The following is an 18,769-nucleotide window of genomic DNA, read 5'->3' as shown; positions in this document are numbered from 1 at the left end:
CTGTCCCATAATATAGGACTTTTTTTACATTAATGTAGTGTCAAAAAACATCTTATATTATAAGACAGAAGGAGTAACAGTCTAGCAGACCATAACGGTTAGTGCGTGCATCTTTTACCATTGCCGCCATTACTACTTGACGTATAAGTATGAATTTATTTTATTTATGAAGGAGATTTGTGTATTCTCTTTTATCAGCTTCTCAACTCTACCTCGACTCCACCGTTGCATTATCTCTATGCTCTTATCATCATTTTTAGCCGTTCTTCCATCGATGATGGTTTCGTTCAACTACAGTAAACCTTGGCTGCATTTCCATCGCTTGTAAAAATGTTTGGGTGTCTCATCTTATAATGCTAACTCCACTTCACTATATATAACTCATGTCCATTGGCGACGGACAGGTCGCAAACTCCTCCAAGAATGAGTAGGCAACGGGAGGCGGCAGTGCCTTGTGTCCCATATGGGTAGGTCTGTCTCCCATGTTCTACTCTTCCTCGCCGAAGACTGCACTTCACTTCATCGGTCTTATTGTCCGTGCTCACAGAGACGACGGATGAAGGAGGACACGGACTTGGACATCGGGCGCCGACGCCGTAGGATAGGTTTAGGGGTGGATCTTTTTTTTCTAAATGTAATGAAATCCGCTGTATTTGTATGAAATTCGTCATGTTTGTATGAAATCCGGGCATGTTTGCATGAATTTCATCCGGTTTGATAAAAAAAGTTTAAAATGTATGAGGCTAGCGCTGGATGTCCTCCTCCCGCATTTGTGTTCGTGGACTGGTCCCCCTGACCACGGACGAATGTGGGAGAAAATTTGCTAGTTGCCGTTGGAGATGTCCTAATGACCATAGATAACAAAGACAACTAGCCCAGAATCCACAAACTGCTCTAAAACATCAGTTGAGGAGGACGCAATCACTACGACGACGATTCCACGAAACAAACACAACCAGTGTCGGACTCGGCATCAGATGCCTCCCGTCCGACGACCATGCCTCCGCCACCGGCCGCCGCGCGGCCGTCCCGTCTCTTCCTGCCCCCCAACCAGCGCCGCCGCCGCCGAGCCTCCACCTCCACGGCGCGCTGCTTCCGGCCCCGCTGCTGCAGGACCTTGCCGCACGAGTCGCAGGAGACGAACTCGCCCTCCATCCTGACGCGTCGGAGGCCGCCGCAGTGGCCGCACGCCATGAGGGCGCCCGTGGCCGCCACGTACCGCCCGGACATCGTCATCTCTGCCACGTACGGAGGCGCGCGCGTCGGGGGCGCCGCTGGTCGGGGGGTCGATCGGCCGGGTTCGTCAGCGCATCCTTGTGCTCGATTGCTCGGCTGCCGTTTCGTGGATTATGGTAGCGTATATGTAAGGCGAGGCCCGGAACTGAGTCGGATGGGAACCCGACGCGCTTTAGTTGTGCAGGTATCTTGGCAGCCAAGTTCATTCTTTTCTTAGAAAGAGACCAGAGTGGAAGGAAGGATCGAGATATAGGAAGAGTAGAGCACACGTAACCTACGCAGCGTAGGAAGACAAACGTTGTTTTATCCGGAAAGGGGTGGTGGAAGCCTTGGCATACGCAAGGCCATGTCGGTCTGGACTTCACTTCCACTCGGACCGCTCGTATTTTCCAACAAGCACGAAAATCGCACGCAATATTCTCTCCAGTGCCAAAATAAAATTCAACAGTAGCTCACTTGAAAGAGAAACATATACTCCATTTAAAAAAAAAACTGATGCTAACAAAATGTTGTCGAATGCTCGTACATGAGCCGGGATTTTGTTGACTACGCCAATAGTCGATTTGAAGTCAGGCACACCGTGTAGGCATTCCACCTTATAATATTCCACGTGCTTGACATTCAGAAAGTTTGCGGACACATCTAATTTATCATTTGAACTAGTTCCAAGTCTATGATTCCCAAATGTCAGTAGTTGCTACCGTCCCAGTGATGAATCCCAACGCTGACATAGTGACATTCATGACAAGGTTCAAATTGCTACTGTGGAAATTTACAGCGAGCAAACTCGTATTTACTCTCACTGGATATAGCAACATCACAACATGCTTCCATGCGTCCCGTCGCTCTATTTATGCGAGACATCTACAATTACCTCCTATTTTCCAGCAGAGGTTCGACAAGGTTCACCTGTTTTGATGGGTTTGAATCACCTTCAGTAGCAGGCTTTTTCAAAATTCCAGCAGGCTGTCCAGCCTGCCCTTGCCGGCTCTGCGCTCCCTGCAATGAAAGCGAATTTAACATCTTTTGACCTTCGCATAAGATGGACCATCGGAATAGTTATCGAGAGAAGGAATAGGGTGAGACACCATCATGTAATTGTGGATTGTGATTCATGAGTTAATACATGTCAGTAGGAACCTTCCCTACTGTCTTTGAAGGTTCAAAAAAAATAGCAATTATCATAGAAGCAAGACTAACGGTTATATATTTTTTATAAAGATAAGACTAAATTGCAGTCTATTTAGCAAAGAATGTGTTTTATGTGCAACAATATAAGTTCGAGTAAGACTGACTTCTACAGAAATTTGGCAATTCCAACTTAACAGTTCATATATAACAAAAGCTTACGAAATAACTTTCACCAAACATTCAGTGTAACCAGGAAAAGAATGCCCAACGAGCATATGGGTAAAAATGGAAGAAGATTAACACTGCCAACAGAAATTTATATATCAAATTTAACTTTGTATGCTATAATTTACTTTTAGAAGATGCAGTATTTTGTAGAGGTAGACTCCTAAGGCCTTGTTCGGTTTGGCAGGGTTTGGAGAGGTTTGAAAGGGATTGAAGGGGATTAAATCCCTTGCAAGTCAAAAAAACCCTCAAAACTCCCCAATCCCCATTCAATCCCTGTGGCGAGGGGATTAAACGAACAGGGCCTAAAGAATCGCCACAACTCAGATGCTAGCTAGAAGCCTATAGGAAACTGAACTCGAAAGTGAAAACAACGAAAAGACAAAGGATCCACTTTGGGCATTGAACTTTGCCTCGACTCCACCTTTGGTCCTAAACTTAAAAACCGTCTGAAACAGACCTTAAACACCAAAACTGTCTGCTTTAGCCCCTTGACCAATTCCGAGGCTGTTTAGAATGGGGATGGTGCATATTGTACAAAAGAAAATTGATCAAAGACTGCACAAGAAGACCAAGATTATAGTCATCTCTTATTTCATAAGTATACCGTTTTAGTACTTCTGTTGTTAAAATGCACATATAATCATATTTCAACCAGTTTCCTACACGTAATAATATTTTACCATGTACTAGTATCAGGATTTGTTTAAAGGCACATGTACTAATATCTAAATGAGAGTAGATTGAGAAGGGAGGAGAGGACCCCCATCAACACTTCCACACATGGTAAGTAAAAAATGGCACTTACGGAAGCCTTTTGAGCAGTTAATCTTCTAACTGATGGAGCCCTTGCAACTGATGACGCGGCAGCAGCAGCAGCTACCCGGATCCTGTAAGGAATATAATTCATTTTTGTGCATATAATATACTCAGCAGAAGTTGAAGAATGCAGCTTGTAGCAAGCAGTTCCTCTAAAGATGAGACAATACCTTTTATGAACATCAACATATTCGTCGGTTTCATCCACTATCTCTTCCTGCAAAATCAGAAAACTCAAAACGGTGAGAGATTCAAAAGATTTTGAATCAAAATTACGAACTGCATAAATGCCTCCAATTGGGATGATTATCGTCTTAGGATAGATTTCAAATAACAAAGGCTAGGATTTTTTTTTGCTAAATAGCGAATGAAGCAACCTCCAGAAATTTGATAAGATTCAATTCATCAGACCAAGCAATCTGCGTATAAGTAGATGGTCAAGAGGCAGAGTATATGCATGACAGAACTGTCTAGTGTCTACAGACAACATAATCCTCTAGAGGGTTTTTCCCTTGAGCCGGGGCAAATGAATTGGCCCGACTGACCATGGGAGTCTTAGTTTGGTCATGGTTGAGTGTCGGTCGTGCTTATTCTAGCTGAAACAGTGGGGTGTGTGGGTGCTGTTGTACTTTATAATCATCTAGGGGTAGTAACTCATAATAATAGGGATGTGTGCATCATCGTGATGCAGAGGGCCGGGGTTTTCCCGCTTGTCACGAAAAGACTTTACTCGTAATATTGAGTCAAGAAGATGAGGTAACAAATCTGTTTGGTTTTGTCTTTTCCTGATCCAAACCATACAGGTAAATATCCATGCTCTATGTTTCCTTTCAGACACTCTTAAACTCTGTTTGCCAATAGGTGGAACACTTTGTGTTGCCCAATCCCCATGTTTCAGTATAAATTATCTAGGACCAATACAAATGATTGTCAGTGTTTGGCTATACACAACGAATACAATAGTTCAGAAGGTACATAAACAGAAGCCGTGATAACTTGAAAGAGATTCCCAAAATCATCAAATATTTTAGATGATTAAACTGAATCATGTAACTTATCTTGAAAATAGTATCCATTTTCCTGAGGAAAAATGACAAGAGCTATACCATAGATTGGTTGTTGCAAGCCAAAATGAAAGTGCACTTCAAGTGTTGACTACAAAATCAATTAATTATGATAGACATGGTTCCTAGATCATCTCACAATTTACCAAAACTGTCACATGATACTATATCTCCCTGCTTTCCAGTACAACATCTACAACAGAAAACGCAAGAGTAAAACAATGAAATGTTCGGGTGCATACGTTCAATATACTGGGTTCAGATTGTGTTTTTTGTACTAATAAACCACATATTCGATCGTCCATGATACAGCAGAAAAACAAAACAATGATACATTCCAAAGAACAAATTAGCCAGCTTACAGCTTACCTGCAAGAGTTCTTCAAATACATCTTCAAGTGTGATGATACCAATGACCTCGCCTTCCTCTATGTCCTCTGATGAACGACCCACTCCATTCGATGGCTTATCGTTTTGCTGCACAGAGTGGTGTTTGTTTCCATTAGTCTGCCTGCTATGCGGTGCTTCAATGTCGACAACCACACTTTCCGCCCTTTCTTCAGCATTGGATAGTAAGGGTGCAGTCAGCTGTGTTGCCCCAGCTGCTTCCATGTTTGGTTCAGTTGTGTCGGCTGGAGGATTCTTTGGTCTAGCCTTCACAACAGCAGCCATATGGCTACTCCCTTTCTGAAACTCGTTCAATATGTCATACAAAGGCATGTCCGCCGGAACCCTGAAAAGGTAAATATTGATCAATGATTTCTCAGATTATCTTAGAGGTATCGTACACCAAAGGAGATAGTTAAACTGCTGGAACAATTGTACTTCAACTGCTAGACCAATTGTATCACACACACAAACCAAAAAAATCTGAAGTATATAATACAAAAGGTGTATACCTCGGAATCCTTCGAATGGAAACCGCACTAACTGGTGTCTCTGTTTCAGCACGAACTGTCAGAAGACTTTTCACCTAGTTAAATTCAAAATGGTTGAGTTAGTGAAGAACATACACGACAAATCACTCTAATACTTCATGGCATATTTGGCACTTACCAACAGGAGGCCAATAACATTTCTAGGGTTTCCTGAGTACACGGGCACACGGCTGTGGCCCCGGGCAAGAATTTTACCAATTGCTTCCCTGCAAATGCAAGTAAAGAAGATTGGCAATGTGCCTTACAAAAACTGCTGCAAGTAAAATAAGTATGTCTGGAAAAAATTCCATAACATAGTGTTCTGGACATATCACTATTTTCATTAATGATTAAACAAAATTTGTTGTTCCTAAGTCAACTATCATTATGAAGGCGCAGAGTTGCATCATCATGAAGCCTAAATTACACGTGTTATGCAGAATACAAAAGATTGTGTCATCTAACTTCAGGCCCACAAATAGATAGAAGAATCAGGAGTTATAGGATGGACTTGAACCTTATGACTAGGAGGGGAAGTACAGAATGACAACCAGATATTGTAAACTGCTTATTGCAACCTTTCAGGTGAAGCAAATGAGCACTAAGTGAATCTGGATCTAATGTGTGGCATACTAACTTTGTTCATTGGAATTGGTGTGCACATCATCAACACATGGCAGCACCCGATCACCAAAACCAAGATTATATACACAATGGCAAAACTCCACAAAAAGGACAACAAAAACAAGAAAGTACAAGGAAAGCAAAGAATAACAAAATGGAATATAATAAAAATATAGCATGAACAATAACTGATAAAATGAGCAAAAGTTCTGGTGTACTAAGTGGGACTGTTATTTTTACCAATCCAATTTGGAGTCCACGTCTAGTGAGAAAGTTGATTCGATAGGTGTCATAGCTTCTTGAGCAGTCTGCACACACAGATATAATAAGATTTCTGCCAAGTGAAGTTACAATAATTCATGCTTTCTCATTCTAAGTATAATCAAGCCGTTCTCTGTCAGCACTGTTCTGTTAAATCGAAATCACCATTCACTTTGTTTCTTTCAAAGAGTTGCAATGAAAATGAGGCACCTAGTTCTGAATACAACACAGAGGATTGCTCAAGACTTGTGAAAAAGATTTAAAATACTTCTCAAGAGTAACATGTTTTCTGAAGCTACAAGCCCATAAGGGCCAGTTCTTTTCGGCGATTCTCCCAGAATCGCCCCCCTCCCCAGCTTCTCCCAGAATCGCCACTCCATATTTTTTTTACAATCCTATCTAGTTAAGGTCTAATTAGCTAGGATTGTAAAAAACATATGGAGTGGCGATTCTGGGAGAAGCTGGGGAGGGGGGCGATTCTGGTAGAATCGCCCAAAATAACTTATCAAAAATACGAAGAGAGCTATAAAGCATGAAATAGATCAAAGTCCTCTACAGGCAAGATCATTGGAGATACAAGCACATCATCAAATGTTAAGAGACTAAAGACAAGAATCGTAGCTCAGTTTCTTTTATTCTCCCCCAAAAGCCAAAAAAGGCAGGCACTAGTCACAGATAGAAAATAGTAAGTCAAGCAACATCTAACTTTGCACCAAGTTTATTTGAATTCCAGTTACCAATGTCGCCTTCAGATTATGCTTACGCATTACATATAGAAATAGAAGACAAATTATAAACATGATGTGCACCTTTTCAGTCAAGTCCAAAGCTCCACTTATGATTGTAGTCTCATCGTGGGTAAGCTCCCCACCCTTACCAGCCTGCCAGGGTATAAGCATTTAAATGAGAGAATCTTAGATAGAAAGTGTGAACTTTGTAAAAAGTTACATGTTAATATCATGTACCTCTTTGCTGTGTATAGAAACAAGAGCTTTCAGTTGAGCTCGCCTAAAGAGTGCAGATTCATTATGCCCAAGAGCGCAGTCTAGGAGCTGGGATAACATCAAAGTTTCAAATACTTCAATAACCCCTTTAAAAATCAGATCAACTACAATTCAAACTCATAAGAAAAAGAATAGAACACAACAACACAAAATTCACATACTATTTTCCAGTTCAAAAATTTGCATACCTATTGTAGATTTGTAATCAAGTTAGTTTTTACTAAATACTAAGAAAATACGAATCTGCAAGAAATCAAACTCCCATGATCCCATCAACATGTCAAAACTGCATCAAAATTCTGGACTGAATTGTAGTATAGGGCATTAAATGCTCACAGGAACTTTAAACGATACATTCGGTAATCATGCATTGCTCATGTGAATAGAAGCTTCAATACAACTACAACGAAGGACATTGATTAACCTACTCTAAGCTCATATGATGTGTCAGACATAAATCCTCAATGGAATGTACCAAAGGGTCAATCTGTGAGGGCTTGTTGGAGTCTATAGCAATAATCGTGTGTTGTACCATAGCAGTGCCAGAACCCTCACACCTTTACAAATACTGCTTGATTACAATTGTAGCTGGACTCTAATCTGAACCCAACTTGGACTCCAATTGGACCCAATTACTGACTCACCGACATATCGCCTGCTAGCATTTTCATAAACTGTGCTATTCAAGACAGGCTTATCAGGAAAAAATGGCAACCAAAATATATAAATATATATATATATATATATATATATATATATATATATATATATCCCGCGCATAAGTGAGTTCCAATGTGATCAGCTTAGACCTTATCAGAGGAGTTATTTCATTGATAATTTAATCTTAAATGTTAACACACAGAAGATCGTTGGTGTTCCACAAAAGTTAAGTCACTCATGAAGAACCAATATCAATTTTCGATTAAAAACAAGAAATAAGACCACTGAATCGATCCCAAGAACACATGAGGACTTCAGAATCTGGACAAATATCTAAAAAATCCGAAATAAAAGTACCCTTTTGAATCCATCAATTGCAATGTACTTAACACAGAACCAAAACTAAGCCCTTAAATTCCAATGCTTTTACTAGTTTCTGTAGCCAGATGCATGATGGGATTCCAACTATTAACCATATTTACAATCACTAGTAGCTGTTCTTCTCGATACATCTAGCAGCACTGCTTTCAAGTTTCAACATATGACAGGGAATAATTAATAAAATTAATTGTTGCAGGGCTAAATATTTGTGAAGCATACAAACATACAGAGCTACAAGGGCTAAAGCATAAAAACTAGAAATAACTTGCACATTAACTATCAGAATCTCCAATTAGGATAGTGCAATCCAAATACCAATCTGCCCATCAATTGTGCCACTAAATTGAGCATAAGCCTTGTAATAATCTAATTCATGGGATTTCCAAACCATAGATTCTATGCAATTAACTCATAGGCACCAAACTTGAAAAGGACATATAAATTTCTTTACCTTCCCAATAGGGTATGCAATAGGATAGCACATGATCATGAGGATACGTACAAGCCATACAAAGTTAGCACCCACCGCCAACCCATACCTAGTACAGATTGCTTGTGGTATAACCTGGTGCCAAAATAGAAAATTAATTAGACCATACCTGGCATTGTAGAGGAATTAATAACACGAAATAATAACAATGTTTGGAAAGCAGTACCTCTCCAAAAGCAAGAACAAATGTCACTGACAAGACAACAGCGACAACAGGATGAAAAATCCTGTCAAGGAATATAGGAAGAGCCTGCAAAGGCCACGAGCACAAATGAAAAAAACTACTGGCTAAAACAAAGCATTGTGCAAAAGGTACCAGAGAATGCATTCTCTATTTACCAATGGATGTATGATTCTGAATAAAGCGGATGGTGCGAACAAGTAGTGCACATGCATGTCAACTGTACTAGGAGAAAGAACTACGTAATAAGGTTTGCAAATGTGAAACAATGAATGCAGAAGATCCTTTGTGCATAGCTGAAAAACAATATACCTAGGACAAGTATGCATATGACAACATGGTATGACTTATGAGTTATGAATCCACTTAGCAGTCAACACTCCAGTTATATTGTGCTTACTGCATGTTTTATCTCATAGCATGCACTTCCAATTTGCAAAATCACGTAAAATGAAATATAGACAGTTGCATATCAATCCTATCACAAATGAAAAATACAATAGCACTGTCCACTTCGTGAATAAATCTACAGAGGATGCAATAAGCACGACAGTCAATCTCATCCAAACTTTCTTCAAGGCATTAACATAGAACTAAAGCCTCTTCTCCGCAATTTTAATAGTACAACTAAAGTAAAATGGTGTGCAGATTCTGATGAGCACCCAAGTTGCAGATCGGAATCACTGGGTATCTGTAGCATAATATTATTCAGCTCAACACCTCTGTCTTTAAACTCATTTATGTGTTCAGATAGAAAAGTGGTGTATTGAAGTTCTCTCTGTCGATTCGTTTGTCTGCACTAGACCATATCTTAACATGTTTACCAGTATATGATCATCAGAATCCTAGTTAGAAACTTGGAAGAGAGGCAATATGTTTGCACAAATGTACTGATGACAGTGCAATATAGTGTGATAAATCGTTAAAAAATGCAACAAATTATGTACCTCCATGGCAACAGCATTACACAGTAGCAGGGTGACAAGAAGTTGGTGCTGCTTTTGAACAACTGGAAGGATAGTAGCTGCAGCAAGCAAAACACACAAGTAACTAACACACGAACAGTGACAAAACCCGATTATTAAATTACAGATTTTCAAAAGAAGAAAAGTGATAGTAGCATCAGTGTAGAGGCACACATTAAATGAAACCTGCTGAAAGAGGTGACAGTTAAGAGTAACACGAGATAGGCAGTATCGCCACTTTGGCGTTTCAAGTGAAAATTCCTACCACCTGAAGGTCTGAGGTTCTGTAATGTCTCGTGACAGATTATGTCAATTTACAGCATATCAGAAGGATAAACAAAAACACCAAAAGTTACAGCAGCCATAGTTGCATGACAACCCTGTAAACAAATGTGACAGATCAAAGAAGCACTAGATTACATCTTTATAGTATATCTACTGCATAATACTTCCAACTCCCAGTTGACTAAAGTATCCTCTGATCATTTCATATCTGCCCACGTAAGATGTGAGTCCTACAAAAAGCCAAATCCCATCCACACCCCCTTTTCCCATTTCCCCAATTCCTCACTACCTTTTTGTTAGTCCAACTTCCCTTCCACAACACTTTTAGAAACATGTCATCATTAGTGACGAATTTTTGAACTGCCAGAACCGGAAATTTTACTAGCAGATGATTTAGCACATGAGCAGACATGGTCGGAGCCCTTAAATCCTTCCGATTCGTAACATAAACGGCAGCGTATAAACCACAATTTTCAACCATTCAGTAACGATACCCACAATCCCCAAAATGTAACGTACCGCGATACCTCGTAAAATCATCACTCCTTAAACGGAAAACAGATCGAGCACAACGAGGGGGCGGCGAGGAAAACGTTAGGGGTTCGGATCGGACCAGCCTGCGCCTTCTCGGAGTCGGTGCCGCTGCGCTGGAGGATCTCGAGCTCGACGAGGCCGAGCGACATGAGCCCGAGGGTGAGCCCCGACATGATCCCGGCGAAGAGCACCAGGAAGCAGGAGATGCCGGCGTACGCCCACCACCCGACCGACCCGAATGGCGTGTCATTCCCCTTGAGGACGACCGCCGCCACGCTCACCCCCGCCGCGGCAGCGGCGCTCGACGCCGGGCGCGCCGTCGCCGCGACGGCCCGCACGGCCGCCGCCAGGCTCGCCCCCCTCGCCCTCCCGGCTCCGGCCACCGCCGCCATCGCGCTCGCCGTTCCGATGTGTCAGAGCCAAAGCCCCACAGCCCGACAAGCGCTGGCACCGTATAAGGATGTGGGCGAGAGGTAGGCGACAGGATCACCAGGAGCGGAGCGGAGCGGGGCGCGGGAGCCGTCCGATGCGCCGCGAGGCGTGGGGGTGGCCGTCGATCGGACGGCTGACGAAAGGAGCGCGAGGACACCTGTCCCGCCGCTCGGGAACCCGCTGCGGCCGGGCGGTACACGTCTTTGGCGTTTTGGACCGTGGACTGGAAAATTGGCGGTGGCTGGAGTACGTGTGCTGAGTCGCTGGTGGGACTAGATTCAGCATTTGTGCTCGCGGTGCATAACGGCATGAGAAAGAGGGCTTCACGATGGCCAACTTTGATGATGTGATTGTAGATTGTGATGTTCCCTTCCATGTGCCGATTCTACCACGGAGAAAACATTGGGAAAAAATTATCGTATATGCAGGTGCTTGGCAATAGTTTGACATGGAAGTGATCAAAGTTGGTGACATCAATGTTGATGGTAAGATCAAAGATGTCGTATGGGGTGATTGCCTTATTGGTCTGCCCAACTGTTACTACGTACAAAAAATTATCTTGTGCATTAGTGCTGCCTTTTGATAACGACGTTGACAGTTACGGATGAGGGGAATACATGCTACCTGTCTTGCCAACACACGCTATTTTCCAACACGCAGCACTCCATTGCTCTTGTCAACAAGGCACCTCGAACTACTGCTGCTAGCTAGACAAATTCCGAAAAAGCACAGTACTAGTATCTCAGTTATGGACGACTTTGGGCTTGAGACAGACGTGCCTGATTGTTCACGTGTTGTGTTACCGTGGATCTCTACGGCATCATGATTCATGAGATCATGATAATGCAACTCATACATACTCACTTTTCTAGGGAAGTCCAAAGATAATCTAGTGACGAGTAGACATCAGTTCTTTCTTCTTCTCCTTCTTCTTTTTGTTGTTGAGAAAAGTCACCCAAAGAACATCAGGAATTATTGACTTAGCTTGATGCTTCCATATCCATAAAGAAAAACATCATGCGGCGTGAAAGCATCATAGCCCGGCCCAAACCAACCCGGGTAGAAACTATGCCTTGGTTTTGTTAAAAAAAAACTATGCCTTGGTTTCTATTAAAAAAACAATGCATTGTTTTTTTCTTTCCAAAATCACTAATTAGAGGGTTGTGCTTGCCAAAGATGCTCACATAACTTCAGCTTGCCAGTGCTATTCAGGAAATCTTATCTCAATCCAACTTTTGATAGAAGCAGTTGACGGTCGAATTTATTTAGGACATCTCCAAAGCGGACCATCAAAGCGCCTATATATGTTAAGATCATAGTGTCTGAACCGCTTTTGCCATCCAATAGGGTCCCCTAAATGACCGCGGACCAATCTACATGTCTGATTCCCGATATATTGGAAGGAAACCTGTCGAAGCTATCCGGGAGTCTGAACATCTACGTGACGAACCAAAAGCCACCACGTACCCCACACACTATGTCCTCCTCTCTCTCCCTCCCACGTATCAGGGTGTCTGTTTTGAGGGCTTGCATTGGAGATGCCCTTCCAAAGGTTGATTCTCATCTTCTCCATGGTTACAAGTGGCGCATTGGACACTTGTCACAACCTGTGAGTTTTTTTTGCCTTTTTTCATATATTTATTTCCCAAAACATTTCATCTCTTAAACCATCTGTCATAATCATAAACCATTTCCGCTGCCTTTTTCGCGTCAAGTTCTTCAACACTATATCACATGTTAATAAGTTCTAAAAGAACCGAAAAAATGGGAATAAAAAAATCAGGAACCAAAAAAACATAAACAAAAAAGGGAATAAAAATCAGGAACAAACAAGAAATAAACAAAAAACCATAATCATGAAGCAGAATTTTCCTTTTCACTTTTTCGGGAAAGCGCAAATGTTCTTTCTCGGAGTGGGTGCCGCTGCGCTGGAGGATCTCGAGCATCTCAAGCTCAACGAGGCCAAGCGACCTGAGCCTGAGGGTAAGCCTCGACATGATCCCGGTGAAGAACACCAGGAAGCAGGAGATGCCGGCGTACGCCCACCACCCGACCGACCCGAATGGTGTGTCATTCCCCTTGAGGATCACCGCCGCCATGCTCACCCTAGCCGCCGCCGCGGTGCTCGACGCCGGACGCGCCATCTCCGCGACGGCCCGCACCGCCGACACCAGGCTCGCCCCCTCCGCCCTCCCGGCTTCGGCCACCGCCGCCATCGCGCTCGTGCTCGCCGCTCCGATGTGTCAGAGCCAAAGCCCCCATAGCCCCACAAGCGTTGGCACCGTATCAGGACAAGGAAGGTGACAAGATCACCAGGAGCGGAGCGGAGCGGGGCGCGGGAGCCGCCCGGTGTGCCGTGAGGCGTGGAGGTGGCCGTCGATCGGACGACTGACGAAAGGTGCACAGGGACACCTGTCCCGCACCCGCTGCAGGCAAGCGGTGCACGTCTCTGGCGTTTTGGACCGTGGACTGGAGAATTGGCGATGTTGTCTTTTTTTCTTTTTGAACCTAGTGTCAAGTCATTTTTTGAGAATAGATCGAGCATTTGTACTCACGGGGCATAACGACATGAGAAAGAGGGCTTCACAATTGTGATTGTATTTTTTCAAGAGTACACTAATGACATATCATAGTTTTATAGAAAGGAGCAAAGTATCGAGAAATAAGAGATGATGATGATGCACAAGTGGATGGTCCATCTGAAGATGGCGCAGCAGGTGACAACTTCACTTTCCAGGTTCTCATTTCTGTGTTTCTCATAGAGCTGGACAAGTGGATCTTAGGCTATTCTCTATTTTGGTCAATTATAGTAGTAGTTGTGTAACAGTGTCTAATTTTCATCCATGTCCTAATGTTTATCATGGAACTCTTTCTGCTATGTAATCTCCAATTCTGTTTTACCTACAGGTTTGGCTGATTTACACTTGATTCCTAAAAAAAGGTGTACTTCTTTGAGTGGGGTGAATTCGTATATATTTTTTAGCTGTACAAGTAGGATAAGACCCCACTGCTATTTTTATGAAAAGCAAGCCAACACTATTTTTTTGTGAAGTGTACATGAGGAATGTAGGTGAAATCATATTTGATGCATATTCCCTTTGTTCTGACTTCTGTTTGATACATAGTTTATTTTAGAAAATATATAGGATATATCCAATAGGGCAAGTTTATGGTTACATTTCTCTTTACGATGCTTATATGAAGAATGTAGATAAAAATATATTTCACATGCCATTTCAGTTTCTAAAATTTCACTCAAACTTAACAATTTGCATATATTTGCTTTTTCTTCTGTTTATATTCCACAATGATAAGGTTTTCTTATTTCAAAATTAGTATTAAGAAAACTGTGTTCTTCCTAGAGCACCGGCAGCAACCACATCATGAAAGGGTCGAGGGAAGATTATCTGATATGTGTCACTGAAAGCGAAGGTAAAATTCCAATACAACACCTTCATATTACCTGCCAATTCACAAGTGCATGTTCTGTATCAAAATTAACTGCTCCCTCTTCGTTACATTGGTATATGTTCTGAATGGGTTGATGAATATCTTGGTATATGTAGTTTCAAAGCTTCATTACATTGTAGCAGGGAAAATTGGTATGAAGATTGTGCAGCACCATGCCTTAGCCAGCCCCTTAATTTGGCTAGAACAGAGGGCTAATCTTCTTACTCATTTGCCGCCTAATTTATATGGTTCTGCTATGAACCATTCCTACTTTGGCAATAAATTGCATCACTTTATGCCATAGAAGAACCATATAAATCAGTATCCGGCAACGGTGACGCGGGGGCAGGCACGAGGAGGGGTGGTGAGCCACCGGCGGCTGGGTTCCCCCCAATCGCCCAGGTTGGGCGACACCTAATTTATATGGTACATATTGAACAGAGGGCCCAAATATGTACAAGTGGATATGATCGTTAGATTATTCGATCTGGACATTGTAGTAGCTACCAATAGTACAGTTTACTTCTTTATCCTCCTATTGCCACTAACTAAATCTCTCTGCTTTCTTCCTTTTGCTCATGGCCCTATGAAAGGTTGAATGTCAAGACGATCAAGAAGATCAGGTGGATCTATCCAAAAATATGCTTCCGTGGAACTACATAGGTTATTTGTCTCGCATTGCTCCTGTGCCTTGATTTTGCTGTATGAGAAGTACATTGTATCAAACTTGATGTGGATTGTTCATCTGGTCTCGCTTTTGGAAAAGTATATATTTACATTCCTCATGAACTTCAAGATGAATGGTTCTACTACAAAATCCCTCATGGTAGGTTGAGATGGCCGTGGGTGGAGTGGAAGGACCCGACTAGACTATGGGTGGGATTAGGAAACCCGTGCTCTGAGATGGATATGGACCTCTTCTACGCCTCCACCGTCATTACCGTGGGAAATGGAGGGAAGACGCCCTTTTGGGAGGCACCATGGTTGAGAGGAAAAAAAACTAAGGATATCGCCTCCTCATCTTCACAGCCTCCAAGCGTAGGAAGTGGGTGGTGAGGGATGCTCTGCGAGACAATGCTTAGGTGCACAAGATCGATCCTTCCATCAACCTAACGATCAACCACATTGTGGAGTTTGTGGTCCGCTTGGAGCAATTCCAGCTTTCACCGGACATTGATGACGACATATCCTAGAAATTTGAGGCCAACGGTGAGTATTCGGCGGCATTTGCTTATAGGATCCAGTTCTTGGGCTCCACGACGACAACCATGAACAAGACTATTTGGAAGGTTTGGGCACCTCCCAAGGTCAAGTTCTTCTCTTGGCTAGCGATTCAAAACAGGATATGGACGGCGGATAGATTGGAGAAGCAAGGTTGGGAGAATTGCGGCCTATGCACCCTCTGCAGAAGGGCAAATGAGACGTCCGCGCACCTCTTCTTTCGGTGCAGGTTCACCTTGCGCGTATGGAGATTCGTAAAGGAGTGGCTTGGCCTAGGGGCTCTCGAGATCCATCAATGGCAGGCGGAGCGCAGCATCAATCATTGGTGGACAAACATGTTGAAGCCCAATACGGCGAACCGGAAGGCCATGGCTTCCCTTACTATGCTTGTTGGTTGGGCCATCTGGAATGAGAGGAACGCTAGAGTTTTTGGGAAGAAATCAACGCCCCACTTCTACATTCTAAAACTAATCCAAGATGAAGCCAAACTTTGGGTCACGGCAGGAGCTAGGCACTTGAGCATTATCATGCCACGAGAGTATTTGTTATTTTCCTTTTATTGACGAACGGGCTATGTTGTGGAGCCATTAATTTGTACTCTAAAACTCTCCTCTTTTATTAATGAATGAGGCAAGTCTTTTGCCTCTGTTTCAAAAAAAAAAATTCCTCATGGTTGCTTTGCATTTTGTACATGTGATTGCCTTGCCTTCTTCCATGACTTTGGAAAATGATCCTATACCAAATATCAACAGTATTGCGGTTGTTTAAAAGCTGGGATAAAACGTTCAGCCGGGCACCACGCGCCAAGGCGCGTTTTCGATCTAGTTTACAAGATGCTAAACGTGGATGTGAACATCTTGCTAGATACACCAACACCACACAAGAAACCTCTAGCCTACTTTCTCACAAAAAGTTGTAGTCGTCCAACTCCCGTGGTGTGCCAATCTTGAATCTCTCCATGATTTGAAAGATCAATTGTTGTGGTCTCCTATGCTATTCCGTGCGCCTGAATGCTCGTGCATTCCATTGTTTCCATAAGGACCAAGCAACGAGTATGGTCAAAGTATCGAACCCTCTTCTATGCCTTGTTGGAACTACCATTCGTGCCTGAAGCCACCAAGATGTGAAGGTGGAAGCTTGATCTGGTTGTGATTGACACCCACCCTCGCAAAGCATGAATGCCAAACCTTCTTGGCGTATCCACATTGCATCATGATATGATCCATTGTGTCTTCCTCTTGTAGACAAGAGTAGTAAACTGCCGTTTCGTCCTGTAGCCCATGCCGCACCCTCCTGTCTGATGTCCACAGCCTATACTGTACAGCCGGCCATGCAAAAAAGGCGCTCCTCCAAATGCACTTATATGTCGGTGATCTGGTAGGCCCAAGGCACAATATGTGGTACACCGTTTTTGTCGCGTATCTCCCAGATGTATCACATGGCCAAGTAAACACGTCCGGTGAATCAACATCTCTCTCTACTGCAGTAATGGCCACCCAGAGGTGCATGAGTTGCATGAGAGCCATAAAGGACGGGTCTCGGCTGATGTCTTGTTCACAATGTTTGTCAATCATAGCTTGACAGACCGTTCACTGATTTTGTGCTCTAGCGTGTACCACGGCTAGAATGGCTAGGGCAACATCAGCAAATGTCATGCCATTCAACCATCTATCTTTCCAAAACAGCACTCTTTCGCCATTGCCCACCGTTATCTTCACCAAACTGTTGAACACTGTCCTAGCATCTTCATCAATGAGGAACGGGTTTCATATTCGCCGGAACTGCCTTAGGCACGATACTTTTTTCGTCCGATTTTTGTGCCACAAGACACAGGCCTGATTCCTAAAGTTATGGCCCACAAAACCAGATCAGTCTGAACGTACAGACATCATGCGATAATTCATCGTATGTGTAGTTCCTCATCCATGGGTCGATTTAATTGGTGGAATATTCTACCACGGAGAAAACATTGGCAAAAACATACTCACCTAGTACATAAACATAAGATGTTTTGAATATTTCAATATGAAATATGTACGGACTAAAATAAATGAACAAGCACACAAAAACATGTATATATACATTCAATTCATAAGATAGTTCATCGCAAAAAAAATCACCAAATAGTTAGAACTTTTTATTTATGAACGAGATCGCTGAAAAAACATGCCCCGCGTCGCCTACCTAGGGCGCCACGGGGGGCGTATCGCCGCTGCCACAGCTTGGTTTGGCACCCTCCCCACGCTGCCACCACCGGGCAAAGCCCTGCCTTCTCCCGTTCCTCTCCTCCTCCTCAGTCCTCGTGTCTCATCGCTCCCGTACGGCGTTGCCCTGCGAGATCTCCGGGGCCGCCCTCGCCCTCCCTCTTCATGGATCCAACGGGGCCTCGTGGTTGGAATGGATACTCTGGTTCCGGTTGGGGTCCCCTTGACCTGCTCGAGATCCAACTCTGCCACCGGCATGCTGGGCTCCTCTATGCTGCGGTGTGGATCTCGTCCTACTGCATGGTAGCCGACGCCGGGTTGGCTACAGCCTAAATTTATATTTGATTTTTCTTTAAAGACAAACTTTCCCTAAATTCATTCCTGAATATTTATGAACATTCCAACATTTTATTTGAGACTTTTAACTTTTTTCTGCACTATTATTTGTAGGCTTTACTAATAATTCTTTTGACTATATTTTATTCTCCAAAATAGTTTCCTCCTGTTTTTTCTAACTTGAATTTCCCTTTGAACTATCTTCATTTGTTTTGAATGTTTTTCTTATTTCCTTTTGAAATTATTTTTCTACTTTACCCATTTAGGGTTTTCATTGCTGTTCAACTTTCTATCGTCAGGGTTTCAAACAAAGTCCGGGCTTGGTTCCCACTAGTTGCATAGGGCCTTT

The 18,769-nt window shown here is 42.9% G+C and overlaps 2 protein-coding genes and 1 long non-coding RNA gene across 6 annotated transcripts; 1 reads left to right on the top strand and 2 right to left on the bottom strand.

The window, feature by feature from the left end:
- Positions 1-852: 852 nt before the first annotated feature.
- Positions 853-1,420, bottom strand: LOC123054771 (uncharacterized). The gene has a single exon (XM_044478618.1). The coding sequence runs from the start codon at positions 1,234-1,236 to the stop codon at positions 925-927; it is 312 nt and encodes a 103-aa protein (XP_044334553.1). The 5' UTR covers positions 1,237-1,420; the 3' UTR covers positions 853-924.
- A 397-nt stretch (positions 1,421-1,817) lies between these two features.
- LOC123054747 (DUF21 domain-containing protein At4g14240) lies at positions 1,818-11,378 on the bottom strand. 4 transcript variants are annotated; one of them, XM_044478594.1, is made up of 13 exons: positions 10,857-11,360; positions 9,941-10,017; positions 8,979-9,062; positions 8,774-8,887; positions 7,243-7,329; positions 7,087-7,158; positions 6,257-6,324; positions 5,532-5,619; positions 5,375-5,448; positions 4,845-5,208; positions 3,582-3,628; positions 3,356-3,482; positions 1,818-2,235 (listed from the first exon to the last, which is right to left on the bottom strand). In XM_044478594.1, the coding sequence occupies exons 1-13, from the start codon at positions 11,167-11,169 to the stop codon at positions 2,107-2,109; spliced, it is 1,644 nt and encodes a 547-aa protein (XP_044334529.1). In that variant the 5' UTR covers positions 11,170-11,360; the 3' UTR covers positions 1,818-2,106. The 4 variants fall into 4 exon arrangements, with proteins under 4 accessions (XP_044334529.1, XP_044334544.1, XP_044334537.1 ...); XM_044478609.1 differs by having other exon boundaries at positions 3,376-3,482; positions 10,857-11,355; XM_044478602.1 differs by having other exon boundaries at positions 3,401-3,482; positions 10,857-11,355.
- A 2,574-nt stretch (positions 11,379-13,952) lies between these two features.
- On the top strand, positions 13,953-15,437 carry LOC123054742 (uncharacterized). The gene is made up of 2 exons (XR_006426311.1): positions 13,953-14,641; positions 15,253-15,437. It is a non-coding gene; the product is annotated as an uncharacterized lncRNA (long non-coding RNA).
- The last annotated feature ends 3,332 nt before the right edge of the window (positions 15,438-18,769 follow it).

Source organism: Triticum aestivum, chromosome 1A (genome assembly GCF_018294505.1).
Source record: "Triticum aestivum cultivar Chinese Spring chromosome 1A, IWGSC CS RefSeq v2.1, whole genome shotgun sequence".
In the NCBI taxonomy this organism is placed as follows: domain Eukaryota; kingdom Viridiplantae; phylum Streptophyta; class Magnoliopsida; order Poales; family Poaceae; genus Triticum; species Triticum aestivum.
This window is presented reverse-complemented; position numbering and strand designations above follow the sequence as displayed.

Excerpts from the sequence above, each read along its gene's own strand:
- LOC123054771 (XM_044478618.1), bottom strand. The coding sequence starts at position 1,236 with ATGACGATGTCCGGGCGGTACGTGGCGGCCACGGGCGCCCTCATGGCG.
- LOC123054747 (XM_044478586.1), bottom strand. The coding sequence starts at position 11,169 with ATGGCGGCGGTGGCCGGAGCCGGGAGGGCGAGGGGGGCGAGCCTGGCG. Across the intron at positions 9,063-9,940 it reads GTAATGCTGTTGCCATGGAG|GCTCTTCCTATATTCCTTGA; the intron begins GTACATAATTTG and ends TGGCCTTTGCAG. Across the intron at positions 7,330-8,773 it reads TTGCATACCCTATTGGGAAG|CTCCTAGACTGCGCTCTTGG; the intron begins GTAAAGAAATTT and ends ATGTTATCCCAG.